Here is a 23,665-nt window from a genome sequence, read left to right on the forward strand (position 1 = left end):
CCTCCGACCTAGGGAGATTGCCTGTTATTTTGTGTTTCTGCCATTTGCAAATCACACCAAATGTTGTCACCCGCTCGCCAAGCTGTTTGGCGATGGTCTTGTAGCCCATTCCAGCCTTGTGTAGGTCTACAATCTTGTCTCTTATATCCTTGGACAGTTCTTTTTGTCTTTGTTATGGTGGAGAGATTGGAATCTGATTGATTTTGCTTCTTTGGACAGGTCTTTTATACAGGTAACAAGCTGAGATTAAGAGCACTCCCTTTAATAGTGCTCCTAAGCTCTGTTCATTACCTGTGTAGAAGATGCCTTGTAGCCAGAAGTCTTGCTTATAGGGAATAAAATACTTTATTTCATTAATTAAAATGCAAATCCATTTATAGCTTTTTTTTGTCTCACTGATGAAGTTTACCATTGCAATTTTATAGACTGATCATTTCTTTATCGGTGGGCAAACATGCAAAATCAGCAGGGGATCAAATACTTTTTCCCTCATTGTAAAACGAAGTAATTGTGGCCTCCCTTTTTTCTTTTTTTCTTTTTTTTGGTCTTGGTAAGCCTTGGAGTTCCATGATTAACATTCTACTTGTGATGCGTTGCTTCTATGTAGCTTCCAATTGCTTGCATTATATTTAACAAGAAAATGCACTATTCAAATTGTAGCATACAATGTATTAACGTAAAACGTGGACGCTGACTTGACTTTGAGAAAAACCTGAGGTTTCCTCTTTCTATATTACATTGTAATATGCAGTGCTATGTGCTGCAGATTTGAGGTTGGTATCATGGTTTTGTCTATTCAGATAAGATCATACTTTATTATATCTGAAATAAAAGGGCTTACAAATAGTATATTTGCACTTTAATGTGTGTCACTTTGTACAGTGATTTTATGTAATCTACCAGCCTTTCTGCACAATTATGTAATGTGAATATTGCTTGTATTTGAAATATGCACATTTTTATTTTGCAAAATAAAAAACATTTTAAAACTTTAGAGACTTGACTTCTAATTTTTTTTTTCCTTTTTATTTTTCTTTTGCTCTTGCCTGTTTGTCTGAACGGATATATATCTGTGCATTTCTGGGTTCTTCGTGAACAGAGAGAGAGCCAGGAACAGTAAGTAGTTCTTGTTTCTTGCTAATTATTCATTAGTTCTACGACTTAAAGGGAGACTCTGCTAAATTACTATCAATGGGGAGAGGCAACTCTCTCTGGTGTACCTACTTGCATTGGATAGGTAAAGGAGTGGGGAATCTCTGGCTCCTTAACACTACATCCATGCCAAAGTGCAATGCCTAATGCATAACATGCATTGTAGGTATTTTTCTGTGTGACTTCCATGTTTCAGTTGGCATGAAAGGGCAAAATGCCTATCACTGCACCAAAAATGCAGTGTTCTGTCTCCCTTTTTTTTTGATCATATATTTTCTCTTGTTCATGCATATGCTGCAATTAAAAATGCATGCTTGCAACCATGTCAAGTTCATATCAGACCGGTAGCTATGCAATTTTATGCTCTCCAATACTGGGAAAATAAGCAGATGGCAAATCAATAATTCCAATAAAGTTCATTTTAGCACCACCACACCTTAGAAAAAAGTCTTGCATAATGTTTCTTTGGTGAATTTCCCTGCACAGTTCCATGTATCTTCCTGTGAAGATACAGGACTATAATATAAATGTTGCTATTTTATGTTATGGTGTGCAAGGAACCTGGTAGCATTTAGGCTGGATTGCTTTCTTTTCCATGGACCAACTTTTGTCAACAAAATGTAATGCTTGATACACTTTGAAGGAGAGTCATCATGTTTCTAAAGCAGACAGCACTTCCCAAGCGTATGTAGTTTGCAGCTTTCTTGACTAATATTTTACAATGTAATTGCGTTAGTTTTACTTGTTAGTTATAAGGTGAATGCAGTTGAAATTAATCTCAAGACCAGGAAGATCTTTAGGGGTGGAAGGGGGGTGCTAGATAAATATACAAGAACTAGTGTATATCCAGCCAAAACCTTTGTTTAAATGTAATGGTTGGAACCCCTACTTTTTATTTTCTCTATATTCAAGGATTCAGACAGTACATGTAGGTAACTCTCTGCTTTAGCAAGAGACCGAATATGCTCCCTTTTTTTAGAGAAGGAAAAAGCCAGAGCTAGATTTTTTCATCCTTCTCCACTATTCGAATCTAGAAAAGACTCATCCACTTGAGACTCAGTATTATACTGCCACTGTTGTGAGCTCATAGCAGATGTATGCCAAGTTGAGTTTCTCAGTAATGAGACTACCTATATAGTAAAGCTGCACGATTCTGGGCAAAATGAGAATCACTATTTTTATTTTGCTTAGAATAAAGATCACGATTCTCACGACATAACATCTTTCACATTATGCAAATTGGGCTAACTTTACTTTTTTTTTTTTTTTCTCATTAGTGAGAATTATTGCAGTTTATCAAATCTCCATGAAGCCCTCCTGGGCCATTCTGGATCAAAATGTCCACTAGTTCATGGTTTCCATACCCATATAGGGCATTCACCTAATCTAATGCCGTGTACACACAATCGGAATTCCGGCCAGAAAAAGACCGATGAGAGCTTTTCATCAGAAAATGTGACAGTGTGTTTGCTCCATCAGAATTTAGCTGTCTGAATTTCCAGCCAAAAATTGATAGCATGTTCTCAATTTTCCAGACAGAAAAACGTTCTATCGGTAATTCCGATCGTGTATGTGCAATTCCGACATGCCAAAAATCACGCATGCTCAGATTCAACTAACAGACAGAAGCTATTGGCTCCTGGCTATTGAACTTTTTCTAGTCCCGTCGTACGTCACAGCATTATAAACTATCAGAATTTGATGTGACCGTGTGTAGGCAAGACAGCTTGAGCCGAATTCCATCGGGATAACCATCAGAGCTTTTTCCGACGAATTCCGATCGTGTGTACGCGGCATTAGAATCTCAGACTTGTGAATGGCTTAATTTTAAACCTGGAAATTTCTCCGGGAATCCACCATGTGTTTTTTTTTAAGCCTGGGAGACTTTGGTTTTGAAAGTGGAGGGCCATCCTGAAAAAAGAGCATTAATATTAAACGGCAAGCGCATTAATATTAAACTGCATTCGCAGTAGGAAACGGGAAGTGAAGCTGCAAGGCTCCACTGCCCGTTTCCCTTAGTACGAATGGCGGGACCGGGACCCGAGGGACATGTCGGCCTCGGCGGCTGACATCGTGGGTGCCCTGGAAAGGTAAGTCTGCTTATTAAAAGTCAGCAGCTACTTTTTAGTTTTTTAGCTGCTGACTTTTAAAAAAAATTTTTTTACAGCTGAAACACCGATGTGTACCTGCATGTCCCCCTCTTTACAGTACATATGTGTCTTGCTGTGCTATATTACTTATTTGTAGCCCTGCCCTTTAACTTTGTGCACCTCCCAGGCGTTTACCAAGCTGTTAGCCTTAGCATTGCTAAATACTAGTTGAGGGCCTGGGCGACTTCCTTGCCTACATTCCTACGTTTCAGTTCAACCGGGGCATCATTTTTCAATCCCAGCTAGGTCCAGATCATTCAAAGGAAGTTTACCTCCATTTTCTAAATGTAGTTTGGGCTGTAAATCTAAGCCTCATTTACAGCTTCCTTTTGTCCTCTTGGATGGATCCCGGAAAGGTGCTCTAGCTTTCATTCCACCATTTCTAGGTCACTAGTACATCATCCAAACATGATGGCTTTAAGCCCGGGTTCACACTAATGCGATCTCAGATCGCATGTGATTCGCACCCGCACTGCAGGTGCTGATCACATGCGATCTCTAAACAATGCAAGTTCAGCCATACAGTTGTATGGCTGGACTCTCATTGGATTTGCACAGAAAATAGTGCGGGGACTTGTTTTTCCCTGCGCTAGAATCGGATCACATGGCTGTTCTCGCCTATGCAGTCGGATTCCTGTTGCGAGTTCAGTCTCCACGCGATCTGTATACTAAACTGGGGCTGTCATTAACTTAATGACATCGGTAGCGGTTTGCACAAGGCAGTGTGAACTGCCCGCGGGAGAGGAGCGATGTGGGAACTAGCTCTGTGATCTTGCTGGTTCCAGCATCGCATTGGTGTGAACCCAGGGTGAAGGGGTAGAAAAATCCGGATTTTTATGCGTTAAAATTAAAAGCCTTTTGTGTGCAGCAGCCCCCCTCAGCACCTCTAATACTTACCTGAGCCCCATTTCTGTCAAGCGATATCCACGAGTGTGTTGGCCATCCAGGAAGGACCAGAAGCACAAGAGGCACCCAAGAGGATTTGGGCTTCTCTGTGCAAATACACTGCATAGAGCAGGTAAGTATAACATGTTTGTAAAGTCTTTTATTAAAATAAAAAAAAAAAATAATAATTTTATAGGGTGTTTTTTTTTTTTTTTTTTTAACCAGCTCTACGAGGTGAATACCCAGGCCTCCTCTAATGCTAGCTTTAGGCATTTGTTGCTGCAGGCTATCCCCAGTGTCGTCTCCCCCTCTATTTATTTATTTTTTGTCTGCTAGCCTTCGTTCCCATGTTGGCCACCCTTCTGTCAGACTGCGTTTGGTTGAAACATTCCTGTATCCTCAAGGGATTAAAGGAGAGAATAGGGGTTTTTGTACTCGCAATAAAATCCTTTTTTAGTATTTTTTTTTTTTTTGTCCCTAGAGGGACACAGGTCCTTCTTTCCTTCCTCCTTTTTTATTTTTTGTGTTTTTATTTTTTGTCTGCATCTTTTGCTACAAATGGCATGATGACTGTGGGCTGGGATATCTTAAGCTTTTTTTTTTTTTTTTCCCTTGATGCCAGTGTTCATTTCTCCTGCAGATGTCAGTATACCCTGACAGTCTAAGATCTTATTTCCCTCAAGGGAAGCCAGGAAATAGGATTTTTGTACTAACCCATTTTGACCTGACCCTTTTTAGGTTTGAAAATACACGCACAAGTACTTGGCACCAACTACTAGTCCTTGGGGCCTTGTAGCTAAAATATTTCTGTAACCCATCAACCCTGTTTTGGAAAAGCTATGGCCTTTTTTGAAGTGTAAACTTTTTATTTTGGCCCTGCAGGGAATTGCAGCAGCAGACCACACTATCGCAGGTGTCCTTTGTCATTTATACACACCTTTCCCTTTGCTGACTTGACTTGACATCATGATTAAGTAGCAGAGAAATGTAGATTTTTATCTATTGCACTGGAAGCATTTTGAGATCAATTCCCTGTTATCTTAACTATCCACATACTTCAGTGCTTCTGTTTTACAGGTTGGTACAACTGTAGCCTTACACTGTAGAATATGTAATGTACTGCAGGCTAATCTAGTGCATTTTTTTTTCTCTTTAGCCGTTTGGATAATTCCCTTTTTTAACATATATTTTTTTTAAACAGTTTAAACCTTTTTTGGCACTATGACAGTTTTTTTTTTTTTTTTTTTTTTAATTTTGCACACGTGTGAGAATGTGTGCATTTTTGGCTGTAAAATTAAAGTATATGTAACCCCTCACGTCTTCGTCTTTTTTTTTTTTTTTTTTTTCTAACAACCCTTTCAGTTTAAAAAAGAAATGAAAAGAAAAATGTGAGATGGAGAGTTATTGGCGTGTGTGTATATAATTTTTTTTATTTATTTATTTATTTTTTAAGTTGGATGGTTTGTACTTGGGAAAAGCAATCTTTTAAGTCTGACTGCAGATTTTCTTTTGGATTGAGGTCTGGGCTTTCTCTAGGCCATTCCAACACCGTTACATTTCCCCTTTAAACCCCTCAAGTGTTGCTTTAGCAGTGTGTTTGGGTGTCATTGTCCTGCTGGAAGGTGAACCTCCGTCCTAGCCTCAAATCACACACAGTGGTACAGGTTTTGCTCAAGACTATCCCTGTATTTAGCAGCATCCATCTTTCCCTCAACCAGTTTCCCAGTCCCGACTGCTGAAAAACATGCCCACAGCATGATGCTGCCACCACCATGTTTCACTGTGGGCGTGGTGTTCTTTGGGTGATGTGTTTGGGTTTGTGCCAGACATAACGTTTTCTTTGGCCAAAAAGTTAAATTTTAGTCTCATCAGACCAGAGCACCTTCCTCCATTCATTTTGGGAGTCTCCCACATGCCTTTTCGCAAAATCAAAATGTGCCATTTTTGTTTTTTGCTGAAAGTAATGGCTTTCTTCTGGCCACTCTGCCATAAAGTCCAACTCTATGGTGCGTATGGTTTATTGTTATCCAGTCTCTGCTGTAGAACTCAGCAGCTCCTCGCAGTGTCTCTGTGCTGCCTTTCTGATGCCCTCCTTGTCCAGTCTGTGAGTTTTGGTGTGTGACCTTCTCTTGGCTGGTTTGCGGTTGTGCCATGTTCTTTCTATTTTTGGTTATGATCGATTTGATGGTGCTCCTAGGGATCATCAAAGACTTGGATTTTATATATATATATATATTTTAATAACCTAACCCTGACTTGTACTTCTCAACATTGCCCCTTGTTTGGAGAGTTCCTTGGTCTTCATGGCAGTGTTTGGTTAGTGGTACCTCTTGCTTAGGTGTTGCAGCCTCTGGGGCCTTTCAAAAAGGTGTGTGTGTGTAGGGGGGGGGGGTGGGGTGAATACTTTTGCAAGGCACTGTGTGTGTGTGTGTGTGTGTGTGTGTGTATATATATATATATATATATATATATATATATATATATATATATATATATATATTATTTTTTTCCCACTTGCCTGTGTGGCTGTGGGTTCGCCACTATTCCTAATAGCATTTTTTAATCGCCTGGTGACTCAGCCAGTAAGTCTGCTTTTCAAAAGCACTAGCTATCCAGAAGATTGTATTGGTTTACATGGATTAGACAAACCACACACAGGCTTGTGCAGCCTTTTATCTGAACTAAACAAAAGCAGCTAGCTCAATGTGTTTCACTCACATATGATCAAAACGAAATAAAAAATGTCCAGAGCTCTAAAAGTGTAAAACAATCAAAATCATAATCTTGCTCTTCAGAACACATGAAATTAAAGTGTGAAAGAAAAGCACAAATAGTCAACATATGAAAGATTATCCATAATCGGGCATCTGCAAAAACCATAACGTGCACAACATCCTCTAACTCTCATTCTAAAGTGTGTAAAACAAGGAACCTCTACACTTGTGTGGATAGTAATGGGTCATAAACACTCAAGATGTAAAGACATTGGCTAATCTCAGAGTCCCTTTCTGATCATCTTAGGAAAGCCTCAGGAAATGTGGTAAGAAATGGTTCCCCCGTGTGCCCCCACCCCAATCAATATGTGAAATCACTCGTTTGTTAGAGGTTGTTGTTGTAAAAGGTTTCATGTCAAAAATATGAATTCTGTTGGAGCATTCTTAAAATGTTTGTTTTAAAAATGTACAACCTTAAAATATATTACAAAGTTAAGAGAAACCTTTTATTTATCTTAATTGTACAGGACACAGGCCCTAATTCATAGACTTTTTTTAGATGATTGCAAGTGGCAAAGGATATGCTAGGAAAAGCCCCCAATGACCCCAATAACCCCATCCTCTCCATGAGGCTCCAGTTTTTTTTTTTTTTTTTTTTTTTTTTTTTTAGTGGCCTTAGGACAGGTGATGAACCCCTTCTGTTGGATCCCTTTTTTTTTTTTTTTTTTTTTTTTATTTCACCAGTTTGTCTTCCTTCGACTGTTCTATCATGATCTAACCACTTATTGCAGTTTTAGCTCACTAGTGAATTCTAGACTAGTTGCTCTTGTACTTCTTACACTTGCCTCAACAACAGGGCCGGGCCTCTCTTGCTTTCTTCAGGCAGTGAATCTTGCGTTCAATGCTCACCTTGGCATGTGGTGCGTTGTGTATGTTGGCTTCAGGATGCTATAAGGTCTGTGGTCCATTCCTTTAACACCCAATCCCGAAGACCCCTTTTGGGGGTATGTTCATTATGACAGACAAAGCCTGGACCCTGGAGGGGACCAGCAACCGGGATAAAGGTACCTTTACATTACCGTGAGGTGGTTACTGAAGGAAGGTTTCTTCCCCACTAAACTCAATCGTGCGTCCCTGGTCAATGGGTCTCATAGGGTTTTCCCTGTTTAAAAGTTGCCCCCCCCTCCCCCCACCCAAATGAACACGCGTTCGTTTAACCCCAAACCCCCCCCCCCCCCGCCGGTCCATAGGGGTGAATGTACTGTCCGATTTTAGATTCGTCTGAAAAACTGACAGGCGGACCTGATCGGACCCTGCTGTGAAAGAAGCCTAACTTGAGAGCTAATCTGCTAGGTTTTTTTGTAATTTGGGACAGACTGCCAGAATGTTTTTTTATGCATGAATATGAACAAAGTGATCATGCCCTTAAATATCCATACATGTTAACACCTGTTCACAGCCTATCTTATTATGACATCTTCTTAAGTCTGCTGGTTTACCACGGAAATGCTGCTTGCAAATGTTTTAACTTGCTTGGGTTTTTTTTTTCTTTTTTGTTTTATAGAGTAACTCTCTGTTGGTTTCTGACAGCCTGCGAGGCACAGATAAACGGAGGAATGGCCCAGAATATTCGAATGACCTTAAAAAGAGGAAAGTGGATGATAAGGATTCTAGCCACTATGTAAGTGAACTTTATATGTTTAACATCCTTAACTGCAGTTGTATATTTGTAAGTGTTCTAGCTTGGACAATGTGCTTGATTTACTGGATAGTACAAAATCTGGCTCAGCTTTGCATGGTAGCCAATCAGCGTCTAACGTCAGCTTGTTCAATTAACCTTTGATAATATAACCTGGAGCGAGATTTTGCATACACCAGTATTGGTATATCCTACCTCCAATGTGGTGTTATGGTGGAATCTAAAAAAATCAAAAAAATCACCAGGTTGATTTTGGGTCCTAACTCGCTAGAGATCAGAGATTTATTTGCCAAGTAGGACCATCAAGAGGTCTCGAGGACCGTTTACACCATGGAGGAGAGTTACTAAAATTGGTGCAGCTGTGCATGGTAGCCAATCGGCGTCTAACTTCAGCTCATTTTAAAATATGCTTTGACAATAAAACCTGGAAGCTGATTGGTTTCTGTTAAGAGCTGCACCAGATTTTGCACACTCTAGTGTTTGTGAATATCCCCCCCCAATGCCTTGCAGTACCACAAACTCCACAGAATGTTTCATTTTGAAAGGGAAGCAATGCAGAGGAAGCCTCTGCACATTTTTTGTGCTCTGTAGCGCAGGGATTTTTTTTTTCCTTCTATTCAAAATGAATGGCAACACACATACAGAGTAATGGTGTGATGTGGTAAAATGCGTAATACTGCTTGCGTTACCACAGTGCATTTGTGTGAAACGGGGCCTAGTGGTACCGTTTCGCTTATCTGAAAATAAATGTGGTTTGAGTGTAGTGTGTGTGTTTTTTGTTTTCCCCTGACACCATTTCTTTAGATAAGATAAAAATTGTAAAAGAATTTTCTTATGCTCATGGCTAACTACAGATGGGCACATTTTACTATAACTGCACACAGAACTTGGAGATGCTGTGCATACTAGCCAATTAGCTTCTAGCCTCTGCTTGTTCAGTTAAGCACAGCTGCTCCAGTCGTATATTCCCGCAGTGTTTTTGTGTTTATAATGTTTTTATTTATATTTTCAAAGCATTTGTGGCAAATATATATTTGAGATGTATAGCTTGTTGGCAGGTGATTACATTGTCTTGCTGCAATATGTACCTGGGGCTGGGTTCACACTGCAACATGCTCCGGCTCACAGCAGGGATCCGGTGTGTCTCCATTTCACTGGTTCAGGTCCGATTTCAGCCCAAATTTTTGGCTGATTTTGGACCTGAAATGGACCAAAAGATGCACAGGACTCCTTTGCAATTCACACCGGAGCTGCTGCAGAGATGTGTAAGCCGGCTCCATTGAGAGCTGGTCCCCATCTCCTGCTATGCGAATTGAATGTGGAGAAACCTGCATCTAATTCGCAACAGTGTGAACCCAGCCTGAATTGTACAGATTTGTTAATGCTTAAAGTAGTTGTAAACCTCTGATTTTGAGTTTTACTTATAGGTAAGCCTAGCATAAGGCTTGCCTATAGGTAGTGGAAATATCTCCTAAACAGCACACGTTTAGGAGATATTTACCTTTGTAGTCCGCCGATGTCATTGGCGCATGCGCTGTGAACAAACGGACCTCCGTGATGTTTGTTCACTCGCAAGTGCCATGACTGACGGCTCCTACGCGCATTCGCGGGAGTGATGTCTCGTGGCTCTGGGCAGTGGCCGTGCTGGAGTTCGCAGCCCCGAAAGGAAGAGGGATGGCGATGGATGCAGCCACCAGTGGGGACTTTTCAGGCTTCGTTTTGCAGGTAAGTGTCACATAATGGGATACTAGCCCATTATGCTTTTACTTTGCAGGGAACAAGAGGTAAAACCATCAGGGTTTACTTTGTCTTTTAATGCCTCAGTTACATTCAGGTCTCTAATGCCTACTCATACATGTCAGATGTGAGTTACCTGTTATAGGAGTTTTAGGCATGATCAGGCAACAAGATCGTGCTTGTTAGAGGTCTTACATCCAGTTAACAGCTGTCTGAGGCAACAGGTAATTTCTTTGAAATGGCCATTTTTCATTACTACTAGTACTGTTGCTACTGGTTGACATCCTAGAGTTGTCCAACTGTATGACCATGACTAAGAGTCATGTGTACCTTTTTTACGGTTTGTCCATAGGTCTGATCATTTTTTATTTTCTAGACATGCAATTGGTTTGACAGTTAAGCTCAGTGTAGTTTATTACAAGTAGATGATGAACTTTTGCATGTCTGAAAATCTTTCAGGTCACACTTGGGTCAAGATGTTGACATATCTTTGCATAAGTAGAAGCTGCTCATTTCCTTTTCTGTGGAGAAAATGGGAACAAAATTGCCACCACCCATACACCACAGTCATTTGTGTCAAGAAGAGCATTGCAGTGGGTTCCAGGGGGTGATGCATTGCAATAATTGGGAAAAGGCGTCCCATCATCCATCGGTCTCAGTGAGGCTGACAGTTTTCTAAAAAAAAAATGCTAGTTGCTTGACTGTTACAAGCTTCATTGCTATCAGAATTGTTGATCAGTAACACGTATACAATAGGTCAAGTTAAAGAGAACTCGAACACTTGATTTACATATATGTTGTGTATCAGTGACTCAATTTATTGCAGTCCTAGCATCAGCATGTCAGGCTTCTAAACTGAAAGGTCTGCTGGGTCAGCCCATATGTTTTCTCTTACTACAGGTTTTAACCACTTGCCAGTAGGATGTCCTATGACAGCCATCATTCGGATATCTGTTTTCAGGCAGCGATTCCCTCCAATGTAAGCCCCTGTACACACGGTCGGAGATTTCAACAACCAAATCCGTCGGGTTTTGTCAGTCGGATCTTGTCCGAAACTGTTGCATACACACAGTCGGACTAAGTTGTCGAAAAATCCAATCATTCAGAACGTGATGACGTAATTTCGTTACGATGGGACTACGTTCAGGCTAGTAGCCAATAGCTTTGATGTAGGAATTTGATCTGAGCATGCGTGGCACTTGTTCCGATCAAAATACTCTACACATGATCGGAGTATGTCCGATCGAACCAGTTGGTCGGGAAATATTTCCAATATGTTGGAAAATTGGGTCCGACGGATATTCCGACGGAATCAGTCCGATGCATACCACACACAGTCGGATTATCCGACAACACGGTCCGATAGGACACATTCCGACGGATTCTCCAACTGTGTGTACAAGGGCTAAGAGTTACCCTACCGGCTATTAAGCCGCTGAATGGCTTTTACAGGCAGAAGGAGGGGATGTGTCCATCAGCACCTTTCTGGGCTCTTCCATGCGATCAGAAGACCGGATGGTCCCCGGCCATCTCTATGACCGTGGGAGACCGGCAACGAAATCACTTCTGGCATTGACAGTTTTTTTTATTTATTTGCAAAGCAGAGATTGAGGTCTTGTGTTCGCGCCCCTCCCCCCCCCCCCCCTTATTTTTTAATCTCATGCTTTCCAGGGTAGAGAAGATATCTAGGGTCTCATTGACCCCAGATGTCTTCATAAAGAGGACTGGTCATGCCTTATTCCTGTTAAGAGGAATATTTAAGTTTCTTGTAATATTAAAAGTGATCCAAAAAAAATAAAGGGACAGTGTATAAATAAAATTTGAAACTGCTACGCAGAAGCGAACACCTATGTAGTTTGCGCCCGTGTATGTTAACGACATTCAAACCACCTGAGAAGTATTGTTGCGTACATTCGTTTGAGCAATAATTGTAGCACAAGACCTCCTTTGTAACTCTAAACTGGTAACCTGTGAACGTTGAACTGCCGCATATGGAGATTTTTTGGTACTGAAGTTTGGTGCCATTTCACGAGTGTGCTTAATTTTAAAGCGTGGCATGTTGGGTGCTATCTTTTCCATTATACAAAAAATTTGGGTTACTGCTTTGGAGTATAGCCAAATGTCCTCTTGGGGGGAGTGCACTCCCCCCCCCCCCCCACCCCCTTAGCTCAGTGTTTTTTCCTGCTGACCTCCTGTGCACATCAGGACACGGGTATATAGGCGTAACCACTTGTCTTTTTAAGATGGCTTTTTGCAGTTATTGGCTTTAAATATATTTGCCTCTGTCTTCAGATAGTTTCAAATGTGCATACTGCTTAATTCATTTTGTTCATGCCTTGGTAAGCAAAAGTAAGAAGAAAAGTTAAAAAAAAAAAAAAAAAAAAAAAATTGGCAGCCTACTTAGGAGATGTATTCTAGCCCTTTGATAACCCTGTCTCACAAAGCATAGTTATTTCCTGTTTGTCTTTGTGAAAGCCAGACACTGTTAACAGTCTTGGTTTTCCGGTTTGAAGTGCAATCATTTACAGTAGTTTCACAAACCCTGATGCAGATTACAATGCGTGCTACAACAGCAGGGGTCAGATTTCTAGAACCTTTGAAATATCCTCAAGATGCTTTCTTATATGTGGATGTTTGCCAATTTCCTCACTCCTTCCTTTTTTTTTTTTTTTTTCCCACTTTCATTTCTATTCCTATGAAAGTGTTGCTGTATTGTTTTGCAGAGCTGATTTAATTGGAGTTGTTATAATTAAACTTGTAATTTTTAAGTACTTTTTTTTTTCTCTGTATTGCTAGTCAATGTTTTTACTAGTTAGTTTTATACTAGTAGGTTATATCTATATGTTGAATACAAATGTACCTATAATTTACAGGACAGCGATGGGGACAAAAGTGATGACAATCTAGTTGTTGATGTGTCAAATGAGGTAAGGCTTTGCTATTTCCCCACTTTCAAATTTGACAGTTTGGTATATTACTGTAAAAAGACCTTTATGTACGTTTTTCAGCATTACTTTGTAAATATTTAAGAAGCACTTGACAGGTTCTGTGTAGAATTCATGAGGCCCTTAAAGTGGTGTTCCAGCTGGAAAAAAAGTTTAAGTCGGCAGCTACAAGCACTATAGCTGCTGACTTTTTAATAAGGACACGTACCTGTCCAGGGAGCCAGCAACGTCGGCCCCCAGAGGCCGATCCATCCATCGGATCAGTTACTGGCGCCGCCATTTTATCTAAGGGAAACGGCGGTGGAGCCTTGCGACTTCACTTCTTGTTTCCTATTACGCATGCACGAGTCGCTTTGTAAATGGGTGGCTGTCTTCAGGGACACACACAGGTCCCAGAAGACGGCGCACCCAAGTTCCCAGAACACCACGCGAGGGATGACGAGAAGGAACAGCTCAGCGGAGAAGGGAGTGGCAGATTTGGAAGACTGCCTAGCAACAGGCGTTTCGGGTAAAGCACCCTTCAACTATAACCTGGTCATTTTGTTTTCTCCTGTTTGTAGGTGTTGCAGATCATAAGGGGAATAGCTGTAGCTTTATGTAAGGTTTTAGAAGGTTTCCCCAGGCTCCCTTAGCTTCCTCATTGGCTAAATTTTGCTAAAATTTTGCTAAAAACTGCTCGACGGTTAAAGGCTTTGTGAAGGTTTACAGAGCCTAATGGTTTTAGACTGGTATTTACAAGCTAATGCTTCCAAACGCCCATGCCTGTAAGGCCAAACAACTGCTTACATGGTGAAGACAGCTTGGGTTCCCAGCCCTTGTATTGCTAACGTTGAATTGTTAGGAAATGTTTTTTTTAGAGTTTTGATGCCTACTACAGCTTATTTTTTATTTATTTTTTCTGGTATAATACATCAGTTTGCATTTTGAAAAACGTATTTGCTTTTTAGCCATTTATGAACTACGTCGTGCTGGGGAAGAAACGTCAGTTGTAAGTGGTAGCACCTCTGTGACAACTGGCATATTAGTGCAAACTAGCAAAGAAGTGTTTCATCATCGTTTTTGATTTTTGCAGTGATCTTCCACCTCACAGGTTTAAGATGGAACCCTGGTTAAAGTGTACTTAAAGTAATTTGTAAACACCTTTTTTATACCAAATGTTTATTCGCAGGATCCTCAGGTGAAAATAACTTAATGTTTCCATTTTATTTTTTGCTTTAGATGCACTTTAAGGTATCAGTATTGGTGGTTATTAGTGACTTTTAAAACTGAACCCTGCTTTTTGATTGGGCTGCTGCTCTTTGTAACGTCTCATCAGCTTTTGCAAAAAGTCAATCCATGTATCCTGTTGTGTTCAACCACATCTGAGCAATGTTTTTGTTTGCACATGCTTAGGATCCATCTTCTCCAAGAGCAAGCCCAGCTCACTCCCCTCGAGAGAATGGTATTGATAAGAGCCGATTAATGAAGAAAGATGCTTCTAGTAGCCCAGCCTCCACTGCATCTTCAGGTAGCTCAACGTCATTGAAATCTAAAGAAATGAGCCTGGTAGGTAACACAAACGTTCAGTGGAACAATGAATGCTAAATAATGGACATAGAAGTTTCTTTAATACAACATATTAACTATTGCAATTATGGAACTCATTCTTACTGATAACTATGGATTGATTCTTCTCACGCAAATACAAGGAAATTAGATTATCTGAATGTGTGGGACTATGGCAGACATGTCATACTAGCTTTTAGGTCATAGATCATTTTTGACCCATTTAAGAATTTAAATTTGAATCTGTAGGTGTTACCTCTGTGATAAAGGTTTACCTACTGTTCCTTTATGCAGTAGACCTCTTTTCTTTTTTCTTTTTTTTGTGAGTGTAGCCCTCAGACATGACATAATTCCTTTCATTGAAACCAAATATTTTGCATCTCATGTTTCTGGCCTATTGGGACATGCTCCACCAACACACAAAGTAGGCATTTTGAGTAGGGGTGCACCTGTGCCCTACACTACGAGCATTAAACTATTTGGAGCTCATGAGCGTATTCCTCCTTATGGCATCGACATGCTTTGTGTGTTGATGCCCAGGATTCTTTGATGCTGTGAACAGAGCTGCCTTTATACATGAATGGGCGCATGCATATAGACATAAGTCTCTGAAAGCAGACAGTCTGCACTCGTGGCTTTATACAAGAAGCAACGCATACCTGCATACAGCTGCCTACAATCATTCATATCTATAGGCAGCTGTACACATGAGCAGGCGCTCCCGGGAACCAAAATATGTTGCATGATTGCACTGTAAGGAGGATGGCTCCTGTGTGCATGAGAGCCATTGTACCTTCATAACAAGCTGTAAAAAAGCTTTAAAAACCATCTACCCTTAACCTCTGTAGGTGCTTTTAATGTAAAGTTATTCATTCTCAAAATCTTTAAAGATTGGGAAGACTAAGCCCCGTTTTTACATCACCATGATTTGACTGGTCACATCGGAGCATAGTTATTTCCGGTTTGTCTTTGTGAAAGCCAGACACTGTTAAGTCTTGGTTTTCCAATTTGAAGTGCAATCGTTTACAGTAGTTTCACAAACCCTGATGCTCACTGCTGAGAGCTGGAGGCAGTTGTGCTTGCCCTCTCTCCAGCTCAGTGCTCCAGTGAGTGCTGGAGGAGCAGAACAGAGAGCACTGATGTGCAGATGCTGCTTTCCGCTCTGAACAGACCAAGAACTGAACAATCCATGGTCATGTGCTTGTTTATTTCTCAGTCTTGGAGCCAACATGGGACAGCATAGAGCTGAGTAAAGCTGGGTATACACGCAGTTTTTTTTTTTTTTTCTTTTGTAAAACCAAGTGGTTGCAGTGATCTCCTCCGGTAAGTATGCACCAAATGCTGTTTTTTTTTTTTTTCCAGAGCCAATGTAACAAACCAAGGAGCACACATGTAAAGTCTGCCAGTTGCTGCTGAACCCTTCTTAAAGGGAAAGTAAACCCTGATGGGTTTCACTCCCCCCCCCCCCCTTTTTTTTTTTCCCTGCAAAATAAAAGCATAATGGGCTGGTATGAAAAGTAAGCCTGCAATGTTGCCATAGCCATCTTCACCCCTCTTCTGGAGCCATGGACTCTGGCTCTACGACTGGCTGGAGTCGTGTGATGTCACTCCCTCGCATGCATGCCGGAGCCGCCAGTCACGGCATGGGCCCTTTAGAAATGGCATGATCGTGCCCCCTTCTTCAGTGAGCATGCGCAGATGATGGCGCAAGAATGTATGGTAAATATCTCCTAAACTGTGCAGGTTTTGTAGATATTTCCAGTGCCTACAGGTAAGACTTATTATAGACTTACCTGTAGGTATAAGTGGTGTAACTAGTTTTACAACCACTTTTAAGGAGAAATTAACCGACACAGCTTATTGCGCTATTAAAAGGGCTACATTTTGGGGGGGGGGGAACCTCAGACTAAATACTTTTTCAATCTGAAGCTGTCCCCGTCAGAACCCCTACTTCACCACAAGATGTCCTCAGTCCTCTGGGGTTAATGATGCCCGGTGTCATTCAACCTAAATGGTTGAGCATACTGTGAGAGCAAGACGTCATGCTGAACCATCACTCACAGTGATGATCATCACTCACACTCATCACTCAGTGTACTGGTTTAGCCCAGCCTTGCTGCGATGGAATAAACATTCTCCATGAAAGCTTACTCCATATATTTTACAGGTACTGATGTTGCAAAACAAAGTACCATAAGTTCAATTCAAAAAGCTAACAGCAGAATAAGTACCCCCAAAAAATTAGAATTTAAGCTATTCTAGTGTTTTTTTGGAACTGAAGCTAATGTCCGATATTTGCCTTCTACAGAAAATGAGCTGGTAAAAGTAAAAAGGTATTGGGTTAAAAAAACATTTTTTTTTTTTTTTTTAACCCAATACCTTTTTACTTTTACCAGCTCATTTTCTGTAGAAGGCAAATATCGGACATTAGATTCAGTTCCGAAAAACACTAGAATAGCTTGAGGTGAATTTTCAAATTTCATTTAACTCCAATTATATTTTTTTTTGGGTACTTATTCTGCTGTTAGCTTTTTTAATTGAACCTATGTTACTTTGTTTTTTAACATCAATACCTGTAAAAATATCTGGAGTAAGCTTTCATGGAGAATGTTTATTCCATCGCAGCAAGGCTGAGCTAAAACCGTACACTGTGAGTGATGGTTCAGCATGATGTCTTGCTCTCACAGTATGCTCAACCATTTAGATTGAATGACACCAGGCATCATTAACCCCAGAAGACTGAGGACATCTTGTGGTGAAGTAGGGGTTCTGGCGGGGACTTAAGATTGAAAAAGTATTGTAGTCGGAAAGGGGGGGGGGGGGGGTTCAAAATGTAGCCCTTTTAATAGGGCAATAAGCTGTGTCGGTTAATTTCTTTGTATTTTTATGATCTGCCAATGAACTGAATAGATTATCCTGGAAAGATGAGCCATTCTAAACATGGAGCTCGTTTGGCCCTGTTTTTTATTTAAGTGATGGCAGTTTCATGAGAACTTCATTTTCCACCAAGCTTAATAGGCCAGTTGTAAGGGCACTGCATGTAGAGTGTGACTTTGAGCCAGATAGTCCTTAATTTGTCAAGCTCATTGAAAAAACCATATTAAGAAAATTGTATGCAGACTTAGAAATTAGCATGAAACCATCCCTGTGCCAATGCAGCTAGAAAACTGTAACTCTTTCTACAGATCTGAGTTTTCATTTTGGCAGAAGAATTAAAGGTCAACATTTCTTTCTCACAAGTTAATGCTGTCAACATTGTGTAGATTTATTAAAATTGGCTGAAGGAGCGAGTAGTAGATGCCCAGTATCCCATCTGCTGTTGTGATAAATTGTGTAATATGGCCTGGATTAAAAATAATACTCATTTAATTTGTTTAATGATACTAGCATGAAAAAGCCAGCACGCCTGTTCTGAAATCGAGCACGCCAACTCCTCGTAGTGATGTACCGACTCCCGGCACAAGTGCTACATCAGGTCTGCGTCCAGGACTTGGCAAGCCTCCCTCCATGGACCCTCTAGTTAACCAAGCCGGTAAGAATTCCCCTTTTCTTCTGTGCTTTGTTTACATTACATATGTTATGTACATAATACCCTATGAATCTTAAATATGTTTTTCTCCCTTTCCCTCTCATCCAAGAGGCCTGATGAATAACAGATGTTTGCACTCAATTTTCAGCAGCTGCACCACTTTCAGTCAGACTGTTTACTCTTGGCTTTATTTTAATTCCAAATACTCCACTTTTCAGAAAGGCAGGCAGGCGATATCTATCTACTTATTGTCAGTGTAATGCTCTTTTTCAAACCTATAATTCTTAGTTCCAGTTGGTTTAATATTTGCTATATGCATACAGCAAAGGAACGCAACCATATTTACTTTCACAGGCAAGTCTTTTCATGTAAATCCTTGGGAAAAAAAAATCAGTTTTCCTTTCTGAAGACTGTTAAAGTTCAGGAGTCTGGCCTTGAAAGATTAATTCCAGGTCTCTCCACCATTATCTCTTGGTTTTGGCTCAGGCAAATAAATTGTAAACAAAGATCAGGCTATGTAATATGAGTAATGGGGGGTGGGATTCCATAACTAAGTGTTCTAACACCTGAGCCATGTTGGAAAATCCATGTGTGTGTTTTAAGCATTATAATTTAACAGTTGATTAGAGCAGAATAGAAAAATTATTGCTGTCTGCATGAGCTATCATTGGTAATTTACTTGGCCAAATTACAGGATACTTTTTGTATTGAAAGACATTTTTAGCAAACTTTTTTTTTAACCACAATTTGAAAGTTTTGAGCTGCAGTTTTTTGGATTCTGGCCTTGAGCTCCATTCCCTTTTTTTTTATGCCTAATATTTTTATAAACATTTTTGGAAGATGTGTTGTAGAGGAAATTCAAGGTACAGGCTTTGAGTCAGAAGTTGCTTAGAACAGGACTTTTTCTGCAAAAGATCAAAGAATTACAATAGACTGTGGACGAATAAAGATCTATAATGTCTACACCTCTGGTACATCCAACCATTACTTTTTTCTAAAACATGTAACTTTTATTTGCGTTCCTAAAAATGGCTTCCAGGGTCTATACCTCCTGAGAAGAGTCTGGCTGGATTTGCTGTTCTGTGAATGTGCATGATATAGTATAAAATGTTAAAACTGAGCAAAAAAAGCGCTGTTTAAAATAAACATAAAAAAACCCCCACAAACTCTGATCTAGCACAGTCCCAAGTCCGAAAATCAAACGGAGTTGTGTTTAAAAATAATATTGAATCAGACACCAGTGGTAAAGCTAGTCCCAATGTGGTAAAAAAAAGTTCTTTGATGGCATCCACAGCATCTGCCACCTTTAAGTGATCCCATGACAGTCCCCTCCACCATAGGCAAAATGCTCGCTTACCAGATGGCACAGACCTTGTATCATGGAATGTCAATAGCAGTTGTGGTTTTAAACCCAGCCAGGGCCTTTGAACGAAATTGTGTGATATCTGCTGATCCCCCATCTGGTCCCTGCTCACCTTCCTGCTCCTCCACACTGAACACCACAGCCTAGACAACTAGACTTTATTGTGAATGCCTTGTTTTTAGGAGGATTTTTTTTTTTTTTTTTTGTATTACATTTTATATAGTGTTGGGCTAAGTTCACACACGCGAATGGGATGCGTTTGGAGCTGCATCCAATTCCCATGACATGTGAATTGGTCTGTCCTTTCAGTGGAGCCGGTTCACACATATCCAGAACGGCCACAGTCTGTTTCTAAAAAGGGTCCTGTGCAGTTTATGGTTCCAGTTTAGGTGTGAATTAAGACAAAAATTTGCAGCTCAACCGGTGAACAAAACGGCACCAGACTTCGGACTGCAAACCGCAGCCTTAAAGGTGTGTTTGTGTGTGGTTTTTTTTGTTTAACTGGTCCAATTCCTGGACATCCTAGAGGTGTAGAAATATAAATTTCATCCATTATTCCTTTGAAAGAAGGTGTTATAGCTTTCTACACCACTGGGACTCATGGGGGCTGCTGTTGTGTAATTCTGAAAAAGCTAGTTGCCCAGCTCTGTTCATTGATCAAGAACGAGTGGACAGACCATAAGTATAAGTAAAAGGTGAAAAATTAGAAGTCCTTATCTGCATACTAGGCCAGTGACTGTAAGGATCAGCATTACAGGCAGGCTTTTTTCAGAAGATGCCATTCTTAGCTCTGTGTGTGTTTTTGCCACCATATTGAAAGGAAAGAATAGGCAGTTTAGCATTCTGATCTGCATGTGGGTATTTCTTGCTGAAAATTAGGTATTTAATATTCTAATTTTGTATACGGTTTGCGATGATTGTTAAATGTACATATATATCAATTATTGGACTGAGTAATTTGGCTAAATCCATTTAAGCTATGGAAGATTTTTAAAAGGAAAAAGTCGCAATACTCTGCATGTTTTCTTCCTCTTTACAAATAGCTGCTGCGGGTTTGAGGACTCCACTAGCCGTTCCGGGCCCCTATGCTACTCCCTTTGGAATGGTTCCACATGCGGGTATGAACGGTGAACTTACCAGTCCTGGAGCTGCCTATGCTAGTTTGCACAATATGTCCCCACAGATGAGTGCTGCTGCAGCTGCTGTCGTGGCCTATGGGCGATCACCAATGGTGAGTGCCAAACTGTTAACAAATACAAGATTATACAACTGGTCTCATTTGTTCTTTCTCAAGCTAACGTAATTTTCACCGAATTTGGGTTTCTTTTAAATGTCAACAGGTTGGTTTTGATCCTCCTCCTCATATGAGAGTACCGGGAATGCCTCCAAACTTAGCTGGAATCCCTGGAGGAAAGCCGTAAGTAATAGCTTATTCGCTTATGTAGGATATGATATTGTTGGGATAATTGTAGGTTATGAAATTTCCAAATTGTACTCTTCTACATGGTCTATAATTCATGAATCTGATAGAAGGCATTCTGCATTGTTGTGAAGACATATACTAAAGTAGCTTTTTCAGTGTGCCATAGATATAGGGATGTAATCTTAAATTGCTTTTTAAATAAAAAGCAAACCAGATTTTTTTTTTTCTCATTTGTCATTTTTTTCAGTCTGGTTCTCATTTGTGCAAAGTAAGTTCATGCTTGTTGTATGGCCTTTTTTTTTTTTTTTTTTTTTTTTTTTTTTTTAAATTGTGAAGCATACAACAAATAGGACGAAATAACAGAAAAAGTGTATGTGCATTTACTTTCTAGTGGAGACTTGAGGCATGACCACATTTTACTCGAGGAGGAAAGAACCATAGGTGGACACTTCCTAGGCGTCTTCCCTTACCTTATCCTCGCCGCAGGATTCTGCTGATTTGACAGACCCAACCTTCACCCATCATGGCGGGCGACTTTTAGAAAATCAAGGACCGGGTCCCTTTTTTATAGGGGTTCCACTCCCTTGAACCTGTATTAGCATCTGGCCAGGAAAAACTTTAGGTAATTGGGTAATATAAGCATGACCAAAGCCCTGGGTCATGGGGTCCAGCCCTGCAAGGAGAAACGTCGCAGGCAAAACCTTGTTCTTCCTATACGAGGCCTGGGTACCATCCACCTTGGCCTCAGTGGCACTTTGGATGGATCCGGTCTGTGGAGGCTATTTAAATCCTGTCAGAATCCATCGAGTGGAGCTCTTCAGAGTACATCTTCACTTGTGACCAACACCTTAGACACTGGCGAAAAAAACTGAGGTACTCCTGGTAGGAGGAGGGGTTATATAGGGAGTGAGCTTCCTGTATTGGGTATGCCAGTGTCATCACCTGAAGGCCTGTATACCCATATAGTTACTACTATGGCTCTGTCCCGTGCGATAAAGAGAAAAAAAAATTATATACATTTTTGGGGATTTTTTTTTTTTCAAAATTTGGGCTTTTTTTGTATATAGTGCAAAAGATAAAAACTGCAGAGGTGATCAAATACCACCAAAAGAAAGCTCTATTTGTGGGGAAAAGTATGTAAATTTTGTTTGGGTGCAATGTTGCACGACCGCAATTTTGTTGTATAGAGTCGACAGTTTATGTAGTGCTTTACAACATAAGGGCAGACTGTACAATTACAATACAGTTTAATACTGGGAATCGGAGAGCCCTGCTCATTAGAGCTTGCAATCGAAGAGCGATCCTGTGTTATTGGTTGGTGCCTTCTGATGATTGGACAATGGTAAAGCTTTTGGGGACCTGTTCCCTGGGTGTCCTCTAACCCTTCCCCACACCACGAGTCCTCAGTTTTTTGCTTGTGTCCTAAGGTGATGGACCTCTTCTCTCTTATGGAGAAATAACTCTTGGCTTATCTAGTTCATTTTACTTCAGATTCTTCAATCAACTCTCCATTCTCTTCACATACAATAGAAGCAGTGCAACCTTGGGAGCTTTCCCCAGACTCTATACTTTAGGAACAGCATGTAATGTTGCTTTGGGCACTGAAGCTTGCTTGGTTGCTCACCTTGACGCAACATATATCGTTGGCAGCAGGGCGCTTCACGATTAGGAACCAGGGAAACGGACAGGTCACCCACCTTGTTTGTTGGACCATTATTGCAGCCTTATAGCAAGTAGGAGTAAATGCCACCATTCAGAGCTTAGTCTCAGGTGGATGATCAGGTGTTGCATCACACCACAGGTCACATAGTTTACTGATGTTTCTGCCGAGTCTTTTTTGTTTAAAGTGGAAGTAAACTCCTCTATCGTTTCCAGCCAAGGAAGCTGCCATCTTTGCCTCTGTTTAATCTTCAACTGCTATGGTGCTGCACATGTGATTCGTTATGACACCAGACATTAGATGGTTTGATAGTTTGGCTGAGAGCACATCCAATGTGCAGTTAGCATTCCCGGCGTGCCTTTTTTTTTTTTTTTTTTAAACTGTTTAAATCAATGGGTTTACTTCCACTTTAAGGTACTCTATCTTTTTTCCTCCCACTTTTTTTTTTTTTTTTTTTGTTTACCACAATTGACAGCTGTGTTGCTGCATATGCTTGTCCATTACTGCAATCCTCTTAGAGTACCCCACAGGGGAATAACCTCGCTGATGGCAGTAGTGGAAACCATGGCAAATGCTGAGGCAAACATTCATTCAGTGAAAACCTACAAAACTGCAACGCTGCTTCCCTTGCACTGAAGCAGGACCCAATTGTAACACCAGCCTTTTCTTCAGATTCTAGCTCCATCTCAAGCACACATGTGGCCTACTCGAATTTGCCAGACTTTTCTTCAACTGTCACAATTTCCCAGATGACTAACTGCTTTAGTACAGCCATCGTTGTCCAAGGCACAGACGTGCCAGGCTCCTTCTCCTCCGTGACAGTCTCTACTGGAGTTGAAAAGTGAAATTCCTCCTTCTAGAGG

At 40.6% G+C, this 23,665-nt stretch overlaps 1 protein-coding gene across 4 annotated transcripts in view; it reads left to right on the forward strand.

The window, feature by feature from the left end:
- The window catches only part of LOC143973955 (transducin-like enhancer protein 1), a 76,554-nt gene that overhangs the window by 32,606 nt on the left and 20,283 nt on the right, over positions 1 to 23,665 (forward strand). For all 4 annotated transcript variants that reach the window (XM_077474876.1, XM_077474877.1, XM_077474879.1 and 1 more), the window contains exons 8-14: positions 1,100 to 1,116; positions 8,466 to 8,582; positions 13,211 to 13,264; positions 14,675 to 14,827; positions 18,215 to 18,359; positions 20,763 to 20,950; positions 21,060 to 21,136. In XM_077474876.1, coding sequence (XP_077331002.1) covers positions 1,100 to 1,116; positions 8,466 to 8,582; positions 13,211 to 13,264; positions 14,675 to 14,827; positions 18,215 to 18,359; positions 20,763 to 20,950; positions 21,060 to 21,136 — 751 coding nt within the window. The remainder of the gene's footprint in view (positions 1 to 1,099; positions 1,117 to 8,465; positions 8,583 to 13,210; positions 13,265 to 14,674; positions 14,828 to 18,214; positions 18,360 to 20,762; positions 20,951 to 21,059; positions 21,137 to 23,665) is intronic.

The sequence above is a fragment of the Lithobates pipiens genome, unplaced genomic scaffold (genome assembly GCF_037356315.1).
Source record: "Lithobates pipiens isolate NorthernLeopardFrog02 unplaced genomic scaffold, aLitPip1_a1.2 Scaffold_13, whole genome shotgun sequence".
NCBI lineage: Eukaryota > Metazoa > Chordata > Amphibia > Anura > Ranidae > Lithobates > Lithobates pipiens.